This window comes from Hyperolius riggenbachi, chromosome 1, assembly GCF_040937935.1.
Source record: "Hyperolius riggenbachi isolate aHypRig1 chromosome 1, aHypRig1.pri, whole genome shotgun sequence".
Lineage (NCBI taxonomy): Eukaryota > Metazoa > Chordata > Amphibia > Anura > Hyperoliidae > Hyperolius > Hyperolius riggenbachi.
Window position 1 is genome coordinate 662,617,515 of NC_090646.1, and position 23,046 is coordinate 662,640,560.

The 23,046-nt window shown below is 46.7% G+C and overlaps 1 protein-coding gene across 3 annotated transcripts in view; it reads right to left on the minus strand.

Moving 5' to 3' along the window:
• Positions 1 to 14,896: 14,896 nt before the first annotated feature.
• LOC137532272 (von Willebrand factor A domain-containing protein 5A-like) overlaps positions 14,897 to 23,046 on the minus strand; it is a 135,870-nt gene continuing 127,720 nt past the window's right edge. For all 3 annotated transcript variants that reach the window (XM_068252626.1, XM_068252616.1, XM_068252608.1), the window contains one exon: positions 14,897 to 16,757. In XM_068252626.1, the coding sequence (XP_068108727.1) occupies positions 16,678 to 16,757 (80 nt within the window). In that variant the 3' untranslated portion in view covers positions 14,897 to 16,677. The remainder of the gene's footprint in view (positions 16,758 to 23,046) is intronic.

The following is a 23,046-nucleotide window of genomic DNA, read 5'->3' on the forward strand; positions in this document are numbered from 1 at the left end:
GAGGCCTGAGCCCGCAAGAGGTGAATTGCCAGAGTAACTCATGCCTGGCGCCGACAAAGCTGTGCGATAGAGGTGGTGGTGGTGGGGGGTTGGTGCGAGGTGAGAGAGGAGTGGGGCCTCCTTCCCATAGCTCCCAACTGTCCCTCTTTAGGAGGGACTGTCCCTCTTTGGAAGATGCCCTGTCCCTCTGTCCCTCTTTCCTCCTCATTTGTCCCTCTTTCTATGAAAATATATATATTTCTCTACTAAAAAATGTGTTTGACTGATTCTAAACTTTATTTCCATCCTTTAAATTCATATATTACTACTTTTAAAATGTTAATATGAAGGAAAATGAACCAGGATAGAAAGGACCAGTGTGGTTTGAATTATAAAACAATATATTTTTCTTATTAAATCTTTATGGTATACATGACTTAAGTGTCCCTCTTTCTCATCTCAAAAAGTTGGAGGGTATGCCTTCCCCGTGGCTGTATCACACTGTGCCCTGGTGGACACGCCTGCCCCTAAAAACGCAGCTGCTCTATGAAGGCTGGATAGTGTACTGGTTAAGGAGGACACTGCCTTTGACATGGGAGACCAGGGTCCAGAGTCAAATCCTGGCCAGCGTCAGTTCCTATTCAGTAAGGGGTTCAAGGCAAGACTCCCTAACACTGCAGGGTGGCCCCCTGAGCGCGCCCTTAGTGGCTGCAATTCTTGAGTGGTTTGAGTCCGACAGGAGAAAAGCGCTATACAAATGTTTGGGTTATTATAAGGTGTTCTCACAGCAGCATTTCAATTTGTAGAAAATCTTAATCTTGCTACATGCAGAATTTTTCAAAGTGGTTCGGCTTAAGGCTTCTTTAAGTCGCATAACGTGCCCCTAACGCAACGCCTGGTGGTGTTGGATGTGGACGCCAGAGTGAGCCGCGTTGTGTGGCTCTCTCTGGCGTCCGTGATGCCGTGATGCGTACTTTGTGACGCATCACGTTATCACGTGGTCCCGCCAGCCAATCGCTGCACAGAGCGGCCGCTCCAGGAAGTAAACACTGCAGGTCACACCGTGCAGTGAATATTAATTAGCCATGTGCCTGGCCGCTCTCCCCTCCTCCCCAACATTACTGAGCATGTCCAAACAGTCTAACGCGGCTTAGCCGCTTATAACGTACAGCATGCAGCATTTTCTTTAAACGTGCTGCGTTACCCTGTAACGCAACGTGGGCACTGTGAACAGCCCATTGATTTTTTATTGCTGTGCGGTGGGCTGCGTTACAGGCTGCTCTAACGTGCGCCTGTAACGTCTTACTGTGAAAGCAGCCTGAAGGAATGTTCAAAACGCAGTTTTGTAAAAAAAATAAAAAAAAGGCTCTGAAAATCGCATTTCCCAATCACAATCGAATGATATTGCGACAAGGTAACACCCAGCATGCTGAGAGTTTATTGGGCAGTGTGTGTGTTTATAGTGAAGGTGAAGCATACTTTCAGTGTACCATATGCATCACTGTATACTCACTTTTTATGACCATTGCAATAGTATCATAATACAACCTGCACAGTGCGAAAGGACCCTAAGGGCTTATTTCCACTACACGCGGATTCCACATGCGAATTTCCACATCCAAAACGCAACACGTTTCTGAATGGAGCTATTTCCATTCAATGTGAATTTTTGGACGCGATGCGGTACATAAAAAATCTGGATGGTATGCTGCATTTTTTCGCCTTGCGGTGCGATCTGGATGCGAATCGCGGCTAATGTAAGTCAATGGGGCTGCATATGTCCACGTAACAAATGTGAAAATTCGCTTTGCAAAAGCGGATTTTACCCAGCAAGCACATGTGACACGTGACATGTGCTGTTGCTGGGCAGTTTTTAAATCGCAACACGTATTAAATCGCAACATGTTTGAACCACGTCCGGAAATACGCGGATACGCGTTACGCATACGTGTTTTATGTGAAAATACGTGTTGCGATTTGAAAACTGCCCAGCAACAGCACATGTCACGTGGAACCCACTACAAGTCGCAAAGGGTTATCACAATCGTTAGCGTTTTGTAAGCCATTTCATGAGTGTTTTCCGGCGATTTTAAAAATGATAAGATTTTTGCCAACAATTGTGATAGCAATTTGGGATCAGCAATTTTAATTGATTGGTAGTTTCAAATTATGATTATCTTTATTACAGTTTGCAGTACATCTGGCTATGTATAGCGATTCATGAGCAATTTGCCAACACTTCAATACTTTACCTTGAAGCTCAAACGCTACCAAAATGCTGCATGTCCTGCGATTGCGATTTGCCTAATGGAAGTGGAATGTGTTCCATCCATTTACATTGGCAGAGCGTTTAGGGAAATCGCTTGCTTATCCCTGTAATTTATAGTGTACCGGCAGCTGCCGGAGAGATACGTAGAGGGCGCTCTTCTCTTGTGCAGACTGGCCGAAGTTACAGGACCCAATATCGGAGATGGAGAAGGCTGAGGGCGGCAGCGTGGGAGCGATCCGTGTGGATGGGGCTGGAGGAAGCCCCAGGTATGTGAAAAACTTATATTTTATCTCAGCTCTGGTTTCCTTTAAGACTGCATTTTTCCACATTTTTTGTTTTTGCAATACTGTGTTTTGTGATTTTTTTTTTCATTTTTTTGCTGAATCAGGGGCGTATATGGGTAATATAGAGCCTATGGCAAACACTGAAATCGCGCCCCCCCCATTCAGAGCCCCCTTCCCCCCTAAAAACAACAACCCTTATCGCCTGCATGCATTAAAGTTGCCTATGTTTTTTTGCTCGGGAGATTGCTAAAGTTACTTTTTTGGAAATATCTCTTCTTATTCCTTCTCTGTACTCTGTTCTAACATTAACCTCCTTAGCGGTGACCCCGTTCTACACACAGGGTAGCCGCGGCGGAGGATCACATGGCCCCAGGACGCTTTTTTTTTTTTTTTTTAAATCGGTGCAATACGCTTCAGCTAGCGGTTCGCTAGCTAAGCGTATGCACAAAATTGCTCTGGTCGCCCGCGATCGCCCGCAATAGCCTCCGTTATACGTACCCCCCAGCGTTCCCACGCCGGGAACACATGCTGCCCAATCGGCTCCAGGCTTCACGATGACGGCGATCGGGATTGCGGATGACGTCATGATGTCATCTCCGATTGTCGCCATAGGAACGCCGGAAGCCGATCGGGAAACTGCGCTTTTTGTGGGATCGTGGGGAGGTACGTATAGCTGGCGGCGATCGGCGGGCATGGGGGGGGGGGGACCAGAGCAACTTTGGCCATACGCTTAGCGAGCAAAATGCTGGCTAAAGCATTTATAAAAAAAAATGTAAAAATAAACCTCCCGGCGGACGCAGCCTCAGAAACTGCGTACCGCCAAGGGGGTTAAGCCAAGTGCACCCTACATACAAAAATTAAGTAACCATGTTCTCCACATAACAGGATTAATCGGATTTGAGGTCTGAGTGACATGGGGGCCTGGGGGCAGGCATGGTGCCCATGTTGCTGTGGCGCCCATGGCATGAGCCATGCCTGTACCCCTCTAGATACGCCTCTGTGCTGAATCTTCTTTTGTTGATGCAGATTTCACTGATTTTCATGCACACTGCACAGGCCAGTGGCATTTGTGTGTCTCAGTTTAATTGCTGCAGTATATTTCCCCCTTGACATAGAACTCTGTATGTAGAGGTAGGACTATGTGTGACAAACCGAAGCAGGTGGTTTCAGTGCTCAGTGCCGAGCCCCACTGGGCCCATTTCCACTAGATGCGAAATTCGTATCATGATTTTACGTGATAGCACTGCAACCAATGCACATCAATGGAGTAGTTTCCATTGAATGTGAGGAAACCATTGCGGAACGACACGGTGCGCTGCGGGGAAAAATATGGATTGCATGCTGCAGATTTCCCATCGTTCCGCGTCACACTGCCGCTGTCAACATTTCTAAAATCTATGCATTGCCCATTAACTTACATTACTGCCGCTGCGTCACCGCAGAAGTTGGCTGGCACTTCTGGCGCTATGGGACACGGTAAGCATGCCAGGCCCCATTCCCTTGCATTGCCGTTGCGTTACTCTGCAGTATTATTATTATTATTTATTGTATTTATAAAGCGCCAACATATTACGCAGCGCTGGACATTAGTTTAGGTTACAGACAATATTTAGGGGTGACATACAGCAATATGACAATACAGGAATACAAGAAAGACCAGATCATGCAGCACAGTATGAGTACAAGGTAATGCTTAGTCAGTCACTGCAGAGGCGGGACAAGGTCCTCCAGCACCCAAGGCTGGGACACCAAAGTGCACCCCTCCATCCCTCCCACCCCAGCTGTCACACACTGATTGCTATTAGACTAAGAGGGCCACAGGGCCCACAACCTCCCCAACACCTTAATATCTAGTTATCTGGCTTGCAGTCACTGCTATGTATCCCCTTTTCTTATTTCTTTCTGCTTCATACACAATTAGGAATGACAGCTGAATGAATTGTGCGCCCCCTCCAACACTGCGCCCTGAGGCTGGAGCCTCTCCAGCCTATGCCTCGGCCCGGCCGAGTCACTGGAGGGGAGTATGGAGATTAGGCAAGTTAGGTTCACTCAGATGCATAGCATGGGTGCACAGTAATGGAGGTGCATGATCAGGTAGGATACAAAAGGAGGAGGACCTTGCCCAAAGGCTTACAATCTAGAGGGAGAGGTAGGGACACGAGAGGTAGGGAAACAGGGTAATGCAATGCAGCAGGTTTCTAATGCATGTGTAAAATGGGACTTCATGCTTTTAATTGTGTACTGTCAGTTTAGTGTTGAAAGGTTTCACCAATTGGCTGAGGGGAAAAAAATCTTTTAGGGCTTATTCACATTAGGGGCGATTTAAATTTTTTCAGCGCTGGTGATTTTAAAAATTGCCTTAAATGTGCTAGTGTAATGCTCGCTTTCTATCCAATCGCAAACGCGGCTCCTGCACCATTTCTGGAGCGTTTGCAATTTAATGGAAAATAATCAAAATCTAAAAGTTTTTTTTTTTTTATTTACAAATTTAGTTATGATGGCAAGTTTGGGGGCTTCACAGCTAACCAAGAAATTCAGTCCGTAGGCTTCAATGCAAAAAGCCAAAAGTTTGACCTGACGTTTGGTAATTTCCCTGAAAATCCAGAAGAGAATGTGAAACTAGGTCTCAGTAATTCCCCTCACCCCTATATATTGCACACAAACTGCAGAGGCAGGCCTGCTTTCTGTTGAATTGGTTTTACACAACTTCAGCCTGCAGGTTTCTAAGAAGACAGGATGTGAGCCTGCTGGTCTATATAGAATCATTGCGACATTTTCCCACCTAATGACCGAGGCCTCACACACTTCCTACACCTGTGTAACTCACATATTAGTCATAGCACACTGCCTGAGGGACCAGGAGGCTACTGGTGCTGCTGTACGGGGCCGGAGGGAGGTCTGGGGCCTGGTCAGGCTGGCAGCACAAGGGGCACAGGAAGAGGGGCACAACTTCTATCCTACGTCTATTTCCTCCTCTCCCCCTCTGCTGAGCTCCTCCGATATGCAGAGATACAAGCAGCGGTGGACAACTGTAATGAGAGGTATATAGAGGCTGCCATATTTATAGCCTTTTAACCAATATCAGTTACCTGGCTATCCATTTCTAATGATTCTCTGGCTCTAATACTTTTAGCTATAGCGCCTGAACAAGCACGCAGCAAATTAGGCGTTTCTGACCTTATTGTCAGATCTGACAACATTAGCTGCATACTTGTTTCTGGTGTTATTTAGACACAGTACTGCAGCCAAATAGATCAGCAGGGCTGCCAGGCAACTGGTATTGTTTAAAAGGAAATAAATATGTCAGCCTCCATATACTTATCACTTCAGTTGTCCTTTAAACATCCTTTTGATGCAAGAAAAGATTCCCCCCTCCTTGAGCTGGTAGTCATTGGACCATCCCAACGACATTCAGTTCCCGAGCATGGTAGTAAAACTGTCATCTGTTTCCCTGATGTGATACAGAGATATCATAGCTGAAGGCAGTGCTGCTCATCCAGATTCCGGATATCCGGGTAACCCGGATATCCGACCTTTTTTCAGCTATCCGACCGGATTCGGAATCCGGATACCTGGGCCCAAATCTGGATAGCTATCTGCGGATATTTGGACGCATGCACGGATATCATGCAGATATCCGGATCCGAGGAGATGACGTCCTGTAGCCAATCAGAGGGCTCCCAGCAGAAGCCCTAACAACCAATCACAGAGGGGAACACTGGCCAGCCCCACCTGACCTCATTGAGCCAATCAGAGGCCTCACAGCCTAAGCCCTGGCACCCAATCACAGAAAGAAACCCTGGCCACCCCCCTGTATAATAAGGAGGGCTACCATGATGAGACATATCCAGTGCAGTTTGTAGGCTAAAATGCACCCAGGGCAAGAGTGTAAAAATTGCGCCCCCCCCCCCAGGTCCCCCAGTATAGGTAGCCAGGCATAGGTGAGCCAGTATAGTTGCCCCCGGGATAGGTTAGCCAAGTAGGTGCCGCCAGTATAGTTGCCCCCAGTATAGGTTAGATAGGCAGGCGCCCCCGGTATAAGTTAGATAGATAGGTGCCCCAGTACAGGTTAGCTAGGTGGGTGCCTCTAATATAGGTAGCCAGAATACTTGCCCCCAGCATAGGTTAGATAGGTAGGTGCCCCCAGTATAGGTTAGTTAGGTAGGTGCCTGCAATATAGGTAGCCAGTATAGTTGCCACCTGTATAGGCTAGATAAGTAAGTGCCCCCAATACAGGTTAGATAAGTGCCCCCAGTATAGGTTTAAAAGATAGATGCCCCCCAGTATAGGTTCAATAGGTAGGTGCCTGCAATATAGGTAACCAGCATAGTTGCCACCTGTATAGGCTAGGTAGGTAGGTGCCCCCAGTATAGGTTAGATAGGTAGGTGCCCCCCAGTATAGGTTAGATAGGTAGGTGCCCCCCCAGTATAGGTTAGATTAGGTAGGTGCCCCCCAGTAAAGGTTAAATTTGGTAGGTGCCCCCCAGTATAAGTTAGATTAGGTAGGTGCCCCCCAGTATAAGTTAGATTAGGTAGCTGCCCCAAGTATAGGTGAGATTAGGTAGGTGTCCCCCAATATAGGTTAGATATGCAGCTTCCCCCCATAATGGAGGGGGGAGCCGGAGCCGCGGGGAGGGCAGCCCGACCTCTCCCTCCCTCTCCCCGGGCCGCCCTCCGTGCTTCCCCCTCATATCAGATGCAGAGTAATTAATTAGCGCAGCAGGAGGCGTACATAACTACTCACCTCCCTGCGTTCCACTGGCCGCTCACTCGCCACTGATCTTCCCCTCTCGGCATAGACGCTGATACACACGCTGCTTCCGGCTAAACAGGAAGCAGCGTGTGTATCAGCGTCTATGCCGAGAGGAGATCAGCGGCGAGTGAGCGGCCAGTGGAACGCAGGGAGGTGAGTAGTTATGTACGCCTCCTGCTGCGCTAATTAATTACTCTTCATCTGATCTGAGGGGGGAGCACGGAGGGCGGCCCGGGGAGAGGTCGGGCTGCCCTCCCTGCGGCTCCGGCTCCCCCCTCCATTACAGCGCCCCCCTCCCAACACGGGCACGGGCCGCACGGCCCTAAAAACGGGTATGGACATATCGTCCTAGCTTGGGAATGTTCACTGAGAGACATGCTCCAGTGCTGCTGGCCTAGCAAGGGCTGTATACAGTGAAAAACTGAAAGCTGTTCAGTGATTAACCCCTTCACTATCACTACACTATTGTTAAATCATTAATTAGCTTGATGTCATTGTGTCAGAGTGTGTGCTGAAGGCAGCTGCTATGTGTCTGTGTGTGTGCTGTGCACAGACCAGGCCAGCTGCTGCCTGCTGGCCAGCTATTAGCCTTAGCTAGCTACAGTATAGGTTAGTTAGGTTAGGGATTAGGGGATAGAATTACTGTGTTATTGTGTATTTAGTACTGTAGAACTGCAGTCAGCGCTAGTAGTTGTTAGAGTAGTAGTACTACTGTGTTACCTTTCTACAGAACTGCTGTGCTGTGAGCAGTGCCAGTGTGACAGTTAGTGTGCACTAGTGTCTTCTCCTCTGCTGTCTGACTGTCACTCGGCACGTGTCACTTGTCACATGACACGCGCCAAGTGCAACCTGCCAAGTGCCACGTGTCACGTCCAGCATGCTCCTGGCACACGTTACACCTGCTGCTGCTGCATTGCCCTGCTCCTGCTGCCTTTGCTGCTGCTCCTTTGCTGCTCCCACCGCCAGGGTGCCACAGGCCACTGCTGCTGTGCTGATACCACCTATATTTAACCCAAAACACAATTGCTGCCTAATTTTTGGGAGGTGTCTTGGCTGAAAACTGTCATGTCCCAGTTGTACGGTTGGACTTTCGACACAATGTGGGCTGAACAACCACTGTCTGGAACCTAGGCCTGATGTTAATTGACAGCCATTTTTTTTTGGGGGGGGGGGGGGATATTTCAAGTCCCCACATCCTCAATTAGTGTTCCCCTTTGCAAAATAATGATGATACATACCTCATATACCCTAAACAACGTTTTTAAAGCAATTTAAAGGCCACTTCCGTATTTACTATCCAGATATCTGAATCCGGCCAGATACCCCGGATAACTGAGGTCGGATATCCGATCCGGATTAGAAAATTTTGAAATCGGATATTTGAACCGGATCGGATATCTGGCTATCCGGATCTGAAAAGGGGTATCCGATCAGCACTGGCTGAAGGACCCTTCTACAGTTCCAGACAGGCACAACCGAGGCTGTAGAGGAGAGAGGAGGTCCTGCAGCTGCTATGATGTTTCTGCATCTCTTCAGGAAAGCAGATGACAGTTACTACTGTGCTCGTGGGAGTTGTGTCATCAGGATGGTCCAACAACTAGCAGCTCAATGAGAGGGGAATCTTTTCTTGCATCAAAAGGATGATTCATTGCTCCCCCACAGGCACACGTTCCCTTGCACCAATCAGTGATATCATTAGTGTGCGCATAGTGTGGAGACCTGCGAAGCACTGGCTATCTAATACTGGCGCATACATACGAGTTCACAGCCGTGAGATTTGGGCGCAGGATACAGCTGGTATATGGCTGATCCTGCTGCTGCACAAGTCCCAGAGGCGTTAATTACTATTCCCCCTCCAGGTCCACGTGGATGGTGGGGAATTATGTAATTCAGCTTCCAGCTACTGCTGGCAGACGAATTACAGGGTTTTAAAAGTAAAACTATGAACTATAACTAAGGGTAGACTGTAGGCCCGATACGCGTCAGTTGAACCTGTGGTTTTATTGCACTCTGTCATGTGGAGTTTCAAATAAAGAATACCAGCTTTTTTCATTGACCTTGCAGATCCTTGTATGCTTCTGTGAACTGACCTGGCTCACCACATCCTGCACCGACTGGTAGGATTTTGGGGGGTTCAGCGCACAGGAACTTTCTTCCTGATAGTGGGGAATGATGTATTTTGGCTTCCAGCTATTACTAGACAGGGATGCTCGGATAGTACTTTTTAAAATCCGAATTGATCCTGATTTTCAGATATCCGGATCTGGATATCTGAATCCGAACATTTAGATATCCGCATGAACGCGGATATCCGAATGCATTATCCGCGGATATCCGACCTATTCGGATATCCGGATAGAGAAACCGGAAGTGCCTTTTAAAATGCTATAAAAGCATTTCTAACCTTTAAAAACACCTTCTATCCTCCTCCTCCTGAGGAGGATCTGGTCTTCCAGGGATTTGTAGGATGTCAAAAGCACGCTCATATACATTGGCCTGGCCAGGAATCAAACCCAGGTCCACAGGTCCCAGGTTAACAGCCAAGTGCATTAACCAATTGTGCTACAATGACTGTGTGTAGGTAGTTGCTGCTAAATGGCTATCTGGGGTTTTCTTCGGACAACTGTTGAACACAAAAGGCAAGGCCATCCCTATCTGGGCTTGAGTGACCAACCTTTTGGTTAACAGCCAAATGCACTAACCAATTGTGCCACAAGGACTGTGCGTATGTAGTTACATGGCCACCTAGCTTTTCATCCTTCCCACCCTTGCCCTGGAATCTTCCAGACTTCAAATTGCTGTCCTTTGCTGTGTGTGTTACACCAGCAGCATCATCCAGGGGGGCACATGATCTTTCTGATTCTGAAGTCTTGAATTGAAGCCTGTAAGCAGTTTCACCATGTGTCCCACTGCTTTCATCTAGCAAATTAGGCAAATAAGCAAGCTCATTTTTCTCTTGGGTATATCACAATGGTACATGCTAGGCTAGCTTCAGCATGTAGTGCTGTCGGAAGTATAGTGGTGAGCATAGCTGCCTTCCAAGCAGTGGACCTGGGTTCGATTCCAGGCCAATGTATGTGAGCTTGCTTTTGACAGCCTACAAATCCCTGGAAGGCAAGATCAGAGAGAGAGAGGAGGAAGGGAGGGAGGGTGGACGGACTTTTTTGCACCGAACCTGTTATCCGGATTTGGATATCTGGTAAATCCGCAGATATCCGGATCATGGGAGATAATATCCGCAGATAGCAATCCGGATTTTAAAAATAATCTGGAATCCGAATCCGAATCGGATAGCTGAAATCCGGATGAGCATCCCTGTTGCTGGAGGCAGAATTACAGTGTTTTAAAAGTAATTTCGTCTTCTGATGGCACCGAAGTCACTCACTGTAGCTGTAATGCCTATTATGGTCTATGGTGACGCCAGCTGCGGTCAAATCTCCTGCACTGTAATTACAGAGCTTGCCTCTGGCTACCACAACGCAACAGAGTGCTCAAGTCTATGGAGCTATGAAGCCTAGAAACTGCCCTGCACCTCAGGTACACTCAAGTACAGGTAAGGCAGACTACATACGTTATTCAGTTCAGGGCCGTGCAGAGAGTGGGAGGTGCTCAAATTTAAAAAAGGGGCTTCGCAACACCCCCCCCCCCCCATTTCTGGCTAGGGGGTATTGGTTGTCATGTGGGTGCTGAATGCAGATGCTGGGTGTCAGGTGGGTTCTGGGTGTGAGTACAGAGTGTCATGTTGGTTCTGGCTATGGGTGGGTTTCAAGTGTCATGCAGGTTTTTTCTAGTACTTAGTGCCATGTGAGATCTGGGTGCCATGTGAGTGCTGGGTGCAGGTACTGTCATGTGGGTGCTGGGTGCAGGTGGGTGCAAATACTTGGTGCCGTGCCTGTACTGGGTGCTGGCTATGGGTGGGCTTTGGACGTCACATGGGTTTTGAATGCAGATACTTTGGGTGTGGGTACTGGTTAAGTGGGTGCTATGGAAGCCATTGGGGGTGCTGGGGAGGGAGAGGTCAGTTTAGGCACTAGAGAATGTCACTATGAGTGCTGCTGGGGGCAGGAAGGGTACTGCTGGGGGAGGGAAAGGTCAATGTAGGTGCCGAGGGAGAGGTCAGTGTGGGTGCTGGGGGAGGCAAGATCACTGCAGTGCTAATGCTGGGGAGGTCAGTATGGGCCTTAGGTGGAGGGAGAGGTCACGGTTGAGGCTGGGGGAGGGAGAGGTCACTGTGGATGCTGGGGGAGGGAGAGGTCACTGTGGATGCTGGGGGAGGGAGAGGTCAGTGTGGGTGCTGGGGGAGGCAGGATCACTGCAGTGCTAATGCTGGGGAGGTCAGTATGATCCTTAGGTGAAGGGAGAGGTCACTGTGGATGCTGGGGGAGGGAGAGGTCACTGCTGTCAGAGAGACACTATCTTACCTGCTGCCACACAGCTGTGGGGATGGTTACACTAGGATTCCTGTATGGCACCTCTTTACTCCAAAGTGTAGCAGATGGGGAGGGGCTACCTGAAGGTGTGGGCAGGGCTTCCCACAGGAAGGGTCGAAGCTTATCACAGCCAAAGACAGATGCTTTGTTTTTACAACCAAAGGGGCCTTTGTTCTGGGAATTTCAAGAGGGAGGGGGGGGGGGGGGGGTACTTGAGCACCCAGCCCCTCCCCCCTTCCCTTTGCACATGCCTGATTCAGTTTATTTATAGACAGAGTACAATACAGACAAGAGTGGGTGCTGTAATTACATACTTTGTAATTGTCCTGGATGCACCAACTGTATAACGTAAAAACAAAGTACAATAAATGTTTCTAGGTTCCCCCATTGCAGCTGTTGTCTATAATATCTGTCTGATCCGGAGGAGAGGGTTACCCAGAACAGCCATCATGTCACACTCCTCTGCAGTTGCCCACACTGGCACCCACTTATAGGGGTGCCACGCACCTTCCAGTAACAGCAAGAGACACACGCGAGCAGTCAGCCCACCTGAGAAGTTAGTGTTAGTAAAGAGAGGGAATAAGGTGAGAGGGTTCCAAAAAACTGACAGACAACATCCCATGCAAGGAAAAAAAAATACAAAAGCAGGACAATAAATGTACAGAAGAAAGGTTGCCATTTTTGCAAGGGGGGCTGCAATTTTGGTATTTACCATAGGTGCATTTTACCCTGTGCTTATTACACTGGTGAAGACGATTCAATGCTATGATTATCTGGTCTGGTGTGGCCCAATCCTTATAAATGCCCTAAAGAAATATTTTTTCCCCCCATAAAATTGAGCAACACTGATGGTGTCTCGACAGGTTCCCTTACAGGTGTTTCCCCAGGCATTCTAGATCAGAAGATACGGCTGAACGTTTGTTCTGATAGAATCAATTTCAGCTTTTTGCGCTGGCAGCAGGAAGGATCAGATTGTGGCAGATTGTGTCAGACGGCCAAAACTAGGCTGAGACAGGAACAGAGCAGATATACCTTCCTGCTGAACATTTTCTCTGAACACCACTGAATGAATTCGGGCTACAGTCGAGGGATTCACAGCTGCAGTCTTCAGCCTCCTGTCTGAAAGAGGCCTTATGTTGTATGCATGCATGACATAGGGGCGCAGGGAACAACGGGCACACGTTTTCGTTCTACAAACACGGCGTTTTGGTTGGAATGGATGCAGTTGATTAAAGTGCTATGAAACTCAGCATTTCCTTTTTTGTTCTGAAAGATTATTTACAGCATAAAATCTACTACCACAAAAATAAGTAGCAGAACAGCATTCCAACAGTTACACACAGCACTTTGTTCTTCAGTGGAAAGCTCCTTGCTTCAGGGGAAAGCTTTGGTCGCATCTCAAGAGATAACATTATCTTTTGTTTACATTCCTTTGTCAGATACATTTAGGCTGCTTTCACAGTGGGCCGTTACAGGCGCACGTTAGAGCAGCCTGTAACGCAACCCACCGCACAGCAATGATAAATCAATGGGCTGTTCACAGTGCCCACGTTGCGTTACATTATAACGCAGCAAGTTAAAAGAAAGTGCTGCATGCTGTATGTTATACTGGGCTAAGCCACGTTAGACTGTTTGCACATGCTCAGTGATGTTGGAGGAGGAGGTCTCCTCTCCTCCTCCGCGGCCAACCACATGGCTAACTAATATTCACTGCACTGTGACGTGCAGTGTTTACTTCCTATAGCGGCCGCTCTGTGTGGCGATTGGCTGGCGGGACCACGTGATGCGGATCACGTGGTCTCCGCATCGCACAGCACAAAAAAGGCATAACGCAGCTCTTGGTAGCATCCACCTCCAGCACCACCAGATGTTGTGTTAGGGGCACGTTATGCGACCTATAACGTCCCCTAAAACGCAACGTCCTGGTGGGAAAGAAGCCTAAGGAAACATAACCAAACTGCCAAAACTGAGCTGTACTGAGCCGAGAAGCAGAACGAGCTGAGAAGTGATCACTAGTGAGATTTCAGTATAAAAATACAGCAGCTATGCAATAAAATGCAATGACCTCTTTCAGAGCAGATAAACCGGACTTTAGACATTTGTAAACAGACAATATTACTTGTGCACAAAAGCAAATATGATCACTGTATGGGTAATATATTTTTATTGAATGTTCTGTTAGAGTTTTATCCCACTTTAAATCTAGACTACATCCTCTTAGATGTTAACTTCCTCCTCTTGTCAGCTGCCCAGCAGGCTCAGGAAAATCCCTGCCTGTTATCAGGCAGGTGTACAAAGTCACCAGTAATAAAACATTACAAGGAGCCGATAACAGTTTCCTCCTTTAATAATGATGACAGAGCGTAGAGATGCAGGGAGTGACAGTATGTCGTATTTATGGAGATACGTTATTATAAACAATGTAAACAAGAAGACATAAAACACGTTACTGAGATAACATACACTGCAGAGAGTTACGCCAGGAGACAAAATGGCGTATTCCAGTCACATGACCAGCAGAGAAGGTCAATGGCATGCAAATGATTCCGGTTTGCATGTAAAATTTCCTGTGGCTTGGACTTTGCCCAGTTAAATACACTTCCTGTGGATTATGAATAGGGATGATCACAGATATGCAAATTCTTCTGAGTTGATGCAAATGTATGCATATTTTTATGCAAATGTATGCAGTGTGAAAATGGACCAATCAATTTAAACCCAGGTTAAAGAGAACCCGAGGTGGGTTTAAAGAATGTTATCTGCATACAGAGGCTGGATCTGCCTATACAGCCCAGCCTCTGTTGCTATCCCAAACCCCACTAAGGTCCCCCTGCACTCTGCAATCCCTCATAAATCACAGCCACGCTGCTGACAAACAGCTTGTCAGAGCTGGCTGTGTTTATCTCTATAGTGTCAGTCTGCTGCTCTCCCCGCCTCCTGCAGAACTCCAGTCCCCGCCTGCATCCCTTCCTTCCCTGCTGATTGGAGGGAAGGGACGGGGGCAGGGACAGGAGCTATGCAGGAGGCGGGGGAGCAGCTGAAACTGACACTACAGATGTAAACACAGCCTCACAACACGGCTGTGATCTGTGTCTGATTGCAGAGTGCAGGGGGACCTTAGGGGGGTTTGGGATAGCAACAGGGGCTGGGCTGTATAGGCAGATCCAGCCTCTTTATGCAGATAACATTCTTTAAACACACCTCAGGTTCTCTTTAAGGCCCCGTTCACATCTAAAATTTGCGGGAGTGATTTTCCCGCGATCAACGCAGAAAAATCACTGGACACGCAACGGTTTTGGCGCAATCGCGATTAGCGGTGCTATGCATGCTAATCGGGACCGCTAAACGCTAATCGCCGGCAAGCCACTGCATGTAACACGTTTGCGGTTATCGCTAACCGCAACCGCGCCAGTGAGAACACTGCCATGTGTTACATGCTGCAGCGGTTTTTAAAAAAACGCTAGCGGTTTGCCTTGAGCAGGAATTGCGCGATTCCCCCTCAAGTGTGAATGGGCCCTCAAACTGATTGGTCCTTTTTCAAGCTGCATATATTTTCATAAAAAATTTGCATTTGCATACTTTCTGAAGTATTTACATCTCATTAATCATCCCTAATTATGAATAACGCTATCGCATGCTTCTTACGGGCCCGTTTCCACTATCGCGAATCCGCATGCGTTGTCCGCATGCGGATTCACACAGCCAATACAAGTGGATGGGCCTGTTTCCACTTGTCAGTTTTGCTGTGCGTCTTTCTGTGCAGGACTTTTCTGCACGGCAGAGCCCTCAGAATCCGCCTGCGTGTGGAATGCGAATCGCACACAATGTATTTAATAGGGAAATCGCATGCGTGTTCCCCATGCGTTTTTTGCCGCGAATTCGCATATGTACCAATGTTAATTCACACAGGCAGTGACATGGTTAAAATCGCATATACCCTCAGCTATGCGAATTCGCGGAAAAAAACGCGTGCGGAATCGCATCCGCATGCGATTTCATCAGCGGTGGAATCCAGGCAATTCCGCACCGCAATAGTGGAAACGAGCCCTACAACTCACATTAAATCTGCATACAAGGCTGAAGTTGTTTACATCTCCTTGACCATTTCTGATCACTGGACAGAGAAGGCACGTTAATAAGCGACAGTTAAAGGGGAAGGTGAAATCCCCATTACCACACTAGTGTCTGGGTCAGTGGTTAGTACAGGGGTTCCCCTTCAATTTATTGCAGCAATTATACCAACAGTTAAAGGATACCCGAAGTGACACATGACATGATGAGATAGTTATTTGTGTGCTAGGTACTGTACACATGTCTATGCTGTGTTCCTTTTTTTCTTTCTCTGCCTGAAAGAGTTAAATATCAGGTATGTAAGTGGTTGACTCAGTCCTGAGTGGCTACAGTGTGACCCTCACTGATAAGACATTCCAACTATAAAACACTTTCCTAGCAGAAAATGGCTTCTGAGAGCAAGAAAGAGGTAAAAAGGGGAATTTCTTATCAGTGAGGGTCACACTGTAGTCACCTTCTGTCTGAGTCAGAACTGAATCAGTCGCTTACATACGTGATATTTAACTCTTTCAGGCAAAGAAAGAAAAAAAAGGAACACAGCATAATTATAAGTTTGCTTGGCACTGTACATACCCATGTCTATCTCATGTCACACGTCACTTCGGGTATCCTTTAAAGCAGTTTATTCTTTTAGTTATTGCTAAGAATTATCTAACAAACAAACAAAATTAGGAGCTGCATGACGCAGCACAGAACGACAAGACGTATATAGTGCAACACAGATCATATTCCTCCTCAATCACCTACAAAGAGCACTTGTTGCTGTAACTTTGGTTTGGGTAACAGGTAAAAAAGGCACAAAACTAACTCAGCACTTGGCAAAGAAGGAATATGCAACATTCAGGAGGAGGAGCCTGCCGCCATCTTGGTTCCTCCCACTGCCTCCTCCTCTCACAGGCCGAACACTTTGGGGTCCACAGAAGATTTCAGCAGCCCATTAGCGGCTTTCACAAAACTTCCCAGAGAGGAACCTGGAGAGACAATAATACAGATACTGAATAGGATGTATATTATTCTGATTTGCAAGCAGCTTTGAAATGGGCCAATCAAAATCGAGCAGGAAGTCCACAGGGACGGATCTGGGGCTGGGGGGGGCGGGTCTCTTGCCCCAGGCGCAGTTTGTTGAACTCTTAAAAAGGCTGCAAAATTTGCATGGGGAATGGCAGTTTAGGCTCCAAAACCTGAGCTTTAGTCGCCAAAACCTGACCTTGCCCCAAGCGCAACTTGGTCTAGATCCGTCCCTGGAAGTCCATCTGATAGGCACAAATCAGTATTATTAGTCAGCATCATTAGTAGCTTGTAGAAGCATTCCAGAAGATAGAGGTTACTGCTGCGTGTTATCTAGTTCACCACTATGGGTTTTTTTCCTTTATGGACCAGAGCAATTTCCACATTTCAGCGCTCATCCCATGAATTCACCAATAACTTTATCACTACTTTCATAGCTCCCAACTGTCCCTCTTTGGGAGCCCTGTCACTCTGTCCCTCTTTCCTCCTCATTTGTCCCTCTTTCTATGTAAATATATATATTTCTCTACTAAAAATGTGTTTGATTGACTCTAAACTTTATTCCCATCCTTTAAATTGATATATTACTAATTTTAAAATGTTAAAATTAATGAAAATGAACCAGGATAGAAAGGACCAGTGAGGTTTGAATTATAAAACAACATATTTTACTCATGAAATTTTTATCAGGTGCGTGACTAGGGGTGTGGAAGAGGCGTGATCAGGGGTGTGATGGGGCGTGGCATGGGTGTGGCTTAAGTGTCCCTCTTTCTCATCTCAAAAAGTTGGGAGGTATGCTACTTCTCACAACTAAATGATCTATATCTTGGGGGTTTTTTTGCGACCAATTTCGCTCTTTGGGTGGTATGTTTTGCTAAGAATTATCTTATTCTAAATGCATTTTAAAGGCAATAAGAAAAAAATGGGGAAAAAAAATAATTTCCCAATTTTCAGCCATTAAATTTTTAAAATAAAAATGTGCTACCGTGGATAAAACCCACACATTTTATTGGCCCATTTGTCCTGGTTATCGCAGCATTTAAAATATGTCCCTAGTACAATGTATGGCGACAATATTTTATTTGAACACATTCATTTGAACACAATCCAGAGAACACATTTTCCCAGAGCTAATCGATAAAGCGATCTTGTAACATCCTCCCTCGTGTATCTTACTATACAATACAATAATACAATACAATAACATTTGTAAAGCGCTTTTCTCCCATAGGACTCAAAGCGCATAGCTGTGTCTCAGATTAATACAGGGTTTCAGGCTGGGTTGTGTTACAGAGGAGATAGTCAGATGTTCATGAATGCCAGACTAAAGAGGTAGGTTTTCAGTTTAGACCTAAATGTTTCCAGGGATGGGGCTGTCCTGATTGGGTGTGGCAGGGAGTTCCAAAGTGTAGGGGCAGCATGACAAAAGGCTCTGTCTCCAAAGGTTTTGAGGTGGACTCTGGGGGTGACCAAGGTGTTACGTCCTTTTGATCTAAGATTGTGGGGGGTGTGATGTAGTTGCAACAAGTCCTTCAGGTATCCAGGGCCCAGATTGTGCAAGGATTTGAATGTCAGTAAGCCAATCTTAAACAGAATTCTCCATTTTATCGGTAGCCAGTGGAGTGAGCTCAGGGTTGGTGTTATGTGGCAATGGCGGGGTTGGCTCGTTAACAGCCTTGCGGCGGCATTCTGTACTAATTGCAGGCGGCGTAAGTCTTTCTTATGCAGGCCTGTGTAGAGGACGTTGCAGTAGTCTAACCTTGATGTGACGAAGGCATGAACTAGGGTTGGAAGATCCTCTGAAGGAATTAGGTGTTTAATCCTTGCAATATTCCTTAGGTGAAAGAAGGAATGTTTCACAACAGCTGATATTTGATTCCTGAAGCTTAATTTCCCATCAATCAGTACTCCCAGGCTGCGCACACAGTCTGAGTTGTTCAGGTCTGAGCTCCCTATCCTTAGCGGTGTTGGTTGAGACTGGAGCTGCTTTGCTGTTGAGCCCTGGCCCTCGATAACAAGAACCTCAGTTTTGTCAGCATTAAGTTTTAGCCAATTATTATTCATCCACTCCTGAAGCTCAGCTAAGCATGCGTTTATTTGTGGAGTAGGGTCTGTGACGTCAGGTTTGAATGACAAATATAGCTGGGTGTCAACAGCATAGCAATGATATGTCAGGCCATGTTTACAGCATAGCAATGATATGTCAGGCCATGTACTACAGCATGGTCCTGATTTATGCCTAGCTCCGTGTCCCTGTCTGGCTCCACCCATAACACAACATCATCCTGGTGTGAAGCAGAAGGTAATTGCAAGACTTCACCTCCATGTGAGGAAGAAATAACCCCAACAATACAATACAATACAATACAGCAGCATTAACAGGATTATTACCTTAAACTGCAGTATAGTAAAACAACCACAAGATGTCACTGTGTGTAAAACATCACGTTTTACACACAGTGACATCTTGTGGTTGTTTTACTATAACTTTGTAATCTTTGTGGGGTTGTCATTTCCTGTACTCACTCAGCGTTCTCTGTTCTAAGCAAGCTGCACTATCCGATGGTTGTGTAAGATTTATCTCTGCATGTTTTTCTTCAGTAGAGAGTTCTAACTTGTTATACTGGGTGCCTATCTGCGTGTGCAGACCACTCAGGGCCGGTTCTCTCATGAAGCAAGGTGAAACATTTGCATCAGGCGCAGAAAATTCAGAGGCAGCATTTTATATACTGTGTGTACCTGACTGAGAAGGAATGGAGTGGCTGAGGGCGAACAGTTTGATTGTCACAGACTCGCAGCCAGCCGGAGTGCTATTGTGTTGAGCTGCTGCATGTCATGTGAGAACATTAAATGAAGCAGAGTAAAGTGTCGGGTGCCATTCCAAATCTCGTGGGGGGTCATCCTCTCAAGTTTGTTTCCGGCAGGCAAAAGCCTAGAACCGACTCTGAGAACACTTTCCATGTTCATACACTGCCAGGTTGTGTTTGATGGTGCACATTGTTGCTTTGTGCTCTTGTAAGCCAGGCGTATACCCACAACTAACAACCAGCGACAAGGAGGCAGCTCATGCTTGTGCAAACATTAAACCATTTGCTGCTTTTCAGACAGTATATTTACACCTTATGGGCTTGATTCACTAGCCGGCGCTTAGCCGGAGTGAAAAGCCACTTAGTGCCCGAAAAGTAGCTTTGCGGGCACTAATAACTGCGCAAAGCTACATCGCGCACAGCACAGTGCGTGCGCAGCCGTTACTAGTGAGCGGTGCGATGATAAAGTCACACCCGCTGCCCTGTAAACGTCGCACTCGGTGCACCGAAAACGGCGCATCAATGCACCCGATGCGCAGTTTTCGGCGCACCTAGTGCGACGTTTACAGGGCAGCGGGTGTGACGTTATCGTCGCACCGCTCACTATTAACAGCTGCGCATGTACTGCGCTGGGCTGTGCGCAATGTGTGGGCACAAACCACCTAACTCTGTGGTTTGCGCCCACTAGGTCTTAAGGTTTACTAACCGGCTTAGTGTCAGTTAGTGAATCAAGCTCTATGAAACTTCTAAAGCCTCATTAGGCGTCAATTTTCATCTTCTGCCACTGATAAGCACAGCACACGTGCTTGCAAAAAGGAACATAAAATAATTATTGGCACAAAAATACCACCCAAAGAAGGTTTAAATAACTATTTCTGATTAATGTAATGTAAGGTGGAAGGGGCTATTGTTAAGCATAAGTGGAAGGGTTGGGAGCAGTGGAGGGGGTTAGTGTTAGGCATAGGTGAAGGGGGACAGCGTTAAGAACGTCTATAAGCATTTGTTTGTCTTAAAAGGACATACGAGGTGACAACTGCAATCAATCTTTATTTACCTGGGGCTTCTCACCATATGAGCAGGCACGTTTGGCTGCTCATGTGCCACGTCATTGGGTGCGTACTATATGTGCAGGTGCAATACGTGCCCAGTGGCGTGGGAGCATTTGTGCGGGTGGGGCTGCGTGCGCCTGTGCATGTGCAGAAGCAACGACTGGCCAATAAGTTGGCAAGCCTTACAGGCAGCCATCAGGACACCGGGGAGCACTGGAGCTACGGCGAGGGACCCAGAAGACAACTATTGGCTGGGGGAAGCCCCAGGTAAGTAAAGAGCGATTGCAGTTGTCACCCCCTATGTCCTTTAAGTCATAACCGAAAGCATATTCAATTGTTAACACTTCTCGGTAAGTAGAACTCTGTACCCTCCTGAGATTCTTTTTGACCAAGAATTTTAGAGAGGGAAATTATTTGATCCCCTGCTAAATGTGTAAGTGTGCCGGCTTACAAAGAGACAGTTTGACATTTCCATGGTAGTAGCGCCGGCACACAGGCGTCAGTGTGTGATGGCGTCCTGCGCACATGCAAGACCGGGCGGCACAACCTAGCCCCCGTTATTCTGAAAAGGGCTGAATGGCCTGGACTGGGCCGAGGCAAGTATGCTATTCTAGACAGAAAACCAACTTAAATTGGCTGTCAGTATCCAATAGGATATTATTCTCACTTTTACTGTCATTGTTATAGCTTATACTTAAATTTTAATATATGTTCTGTATTGGATCATATTTGAAGTTTCTTGATACTCCAAGTGAACTACACCTGCTCCCTACAACTAGGGCTTTCTCGCCCTAGTATCTCGGTGACATTGTGTTATGAGGTTTATGATGTTTTTGAGAAGATATGTAATACAATATATTTATTATTTATTGCATTTATAAAGCGCCAACATATTACGCAGCGCTGGACATTAGTTTAGGTTACAGACAATATTTAGGGGTGACATACAGTGCAGACCAAAAGTTTGGACACACCTTCTCATTCAAAGAGTTTTCTTAATTTTCATGACTATAAACATTGTAGATTCACACTGAAGGCATCCAAACTATGAATTAACACATGTGGAAGTATAGTACATAACCAAAAAGTGTGAAACAACTAAAAATATGTCATATTCTAGGTTCTTCAAAGTAGCCACCTTTTGCTTTGATTACTGCTTTGCACACTCTGGGCATTCTCTTGATGAGCTTCAAGAGGTAGTCACCTGAAATGGTTTTCACTTCACAGGTATGCCCTGTCAGGTTTAATAAGTGGGATTTCTTGGCTTACAAATGGGGATGGGACCATCAGTTGCGTTGTGGAGAAGTCAGGTGGATACACAGCTGATAGTCCTACTGACTAGACTGTTAGAATTTGTATTATGGCAAGAAAAAAGCAGCTAAGTAAAGAAAAACGAGTGGCCATCATTACTTTAAGAAATGAAGGTCAGTCAGTCCGAAAAATTGGGGAAAACTTTGAAAGTGTCCCCAAGTGCAGTCTCAAAAACCATCAAACGCTACAAAGAAACTGGCTCACATGCGGACCGCCCCAGGAAAGGAAGACCAAGAGTCACCTCTGCTGCGGAGGATAAGTTCATCCGAGTCACCAGCCTCAGAAATCGCAGGTTAACAGCAGCTCAGATTAGAGACCAGGTCAATGTCACACAGAGTTCTAGCAGCAGACACATCTCTAGAACAACTGTTAAGAGGAGACTGTGTGAATCAGGCCTTCATGGTAGCATATCTGCTAGGAAACCACTGCTAAGGACAGGCAACAAGCAGAAGAGACTTGTTTGGGCTAAAGAACACAAGGAATGGACATTAGACCAGTGAAAATCTGTGCTTTGATCTGATGAGTCCAAATGTGAGATTTTTGGTTCCAACCACTGTGTCTTTGTGCGACGCAGAAAAGGTGAACGGATGGTGTCTACATGCCTGGTTCCCACCGTGCAGTATGGAGAAGGAGGTGTGATGGTGTGGGGGTGCTTTGCTGGTGACACTGTTGGGAATTTATTCAAAATTGAAGGCATACTGAACCAGCATGGCTTCCACAGCATCTTGCAGCAGCATGCTATTCCATCCGGTTTGCGTTTAGTTGGACCATCATTTATTTTTCAACAGGACAATGACCCCAAACACACCTCCAGGCTGTGTAAGGGCTATTTGACCAGGAAGGAGAGTGATGGGGTGCTGCGCCAGATGACCTGGCCTCCACAGTCACCAGACCTGAACCCAATCGAGATGGTTTGGGGTGAGCTGGACTGCAGTGTGAAGGCAAAAGGGCAAACAAGTGCTAAGCATCTCTGGGAACTCCTTCAAGACTGTTGGAAGCCCATTTCAGGTGACTACCTCTTGAAGCTCATCAAGAGAATGCCAATAGTGTGCAAAGCAGTAATCAAAGCAAAAGGTGGATACTTT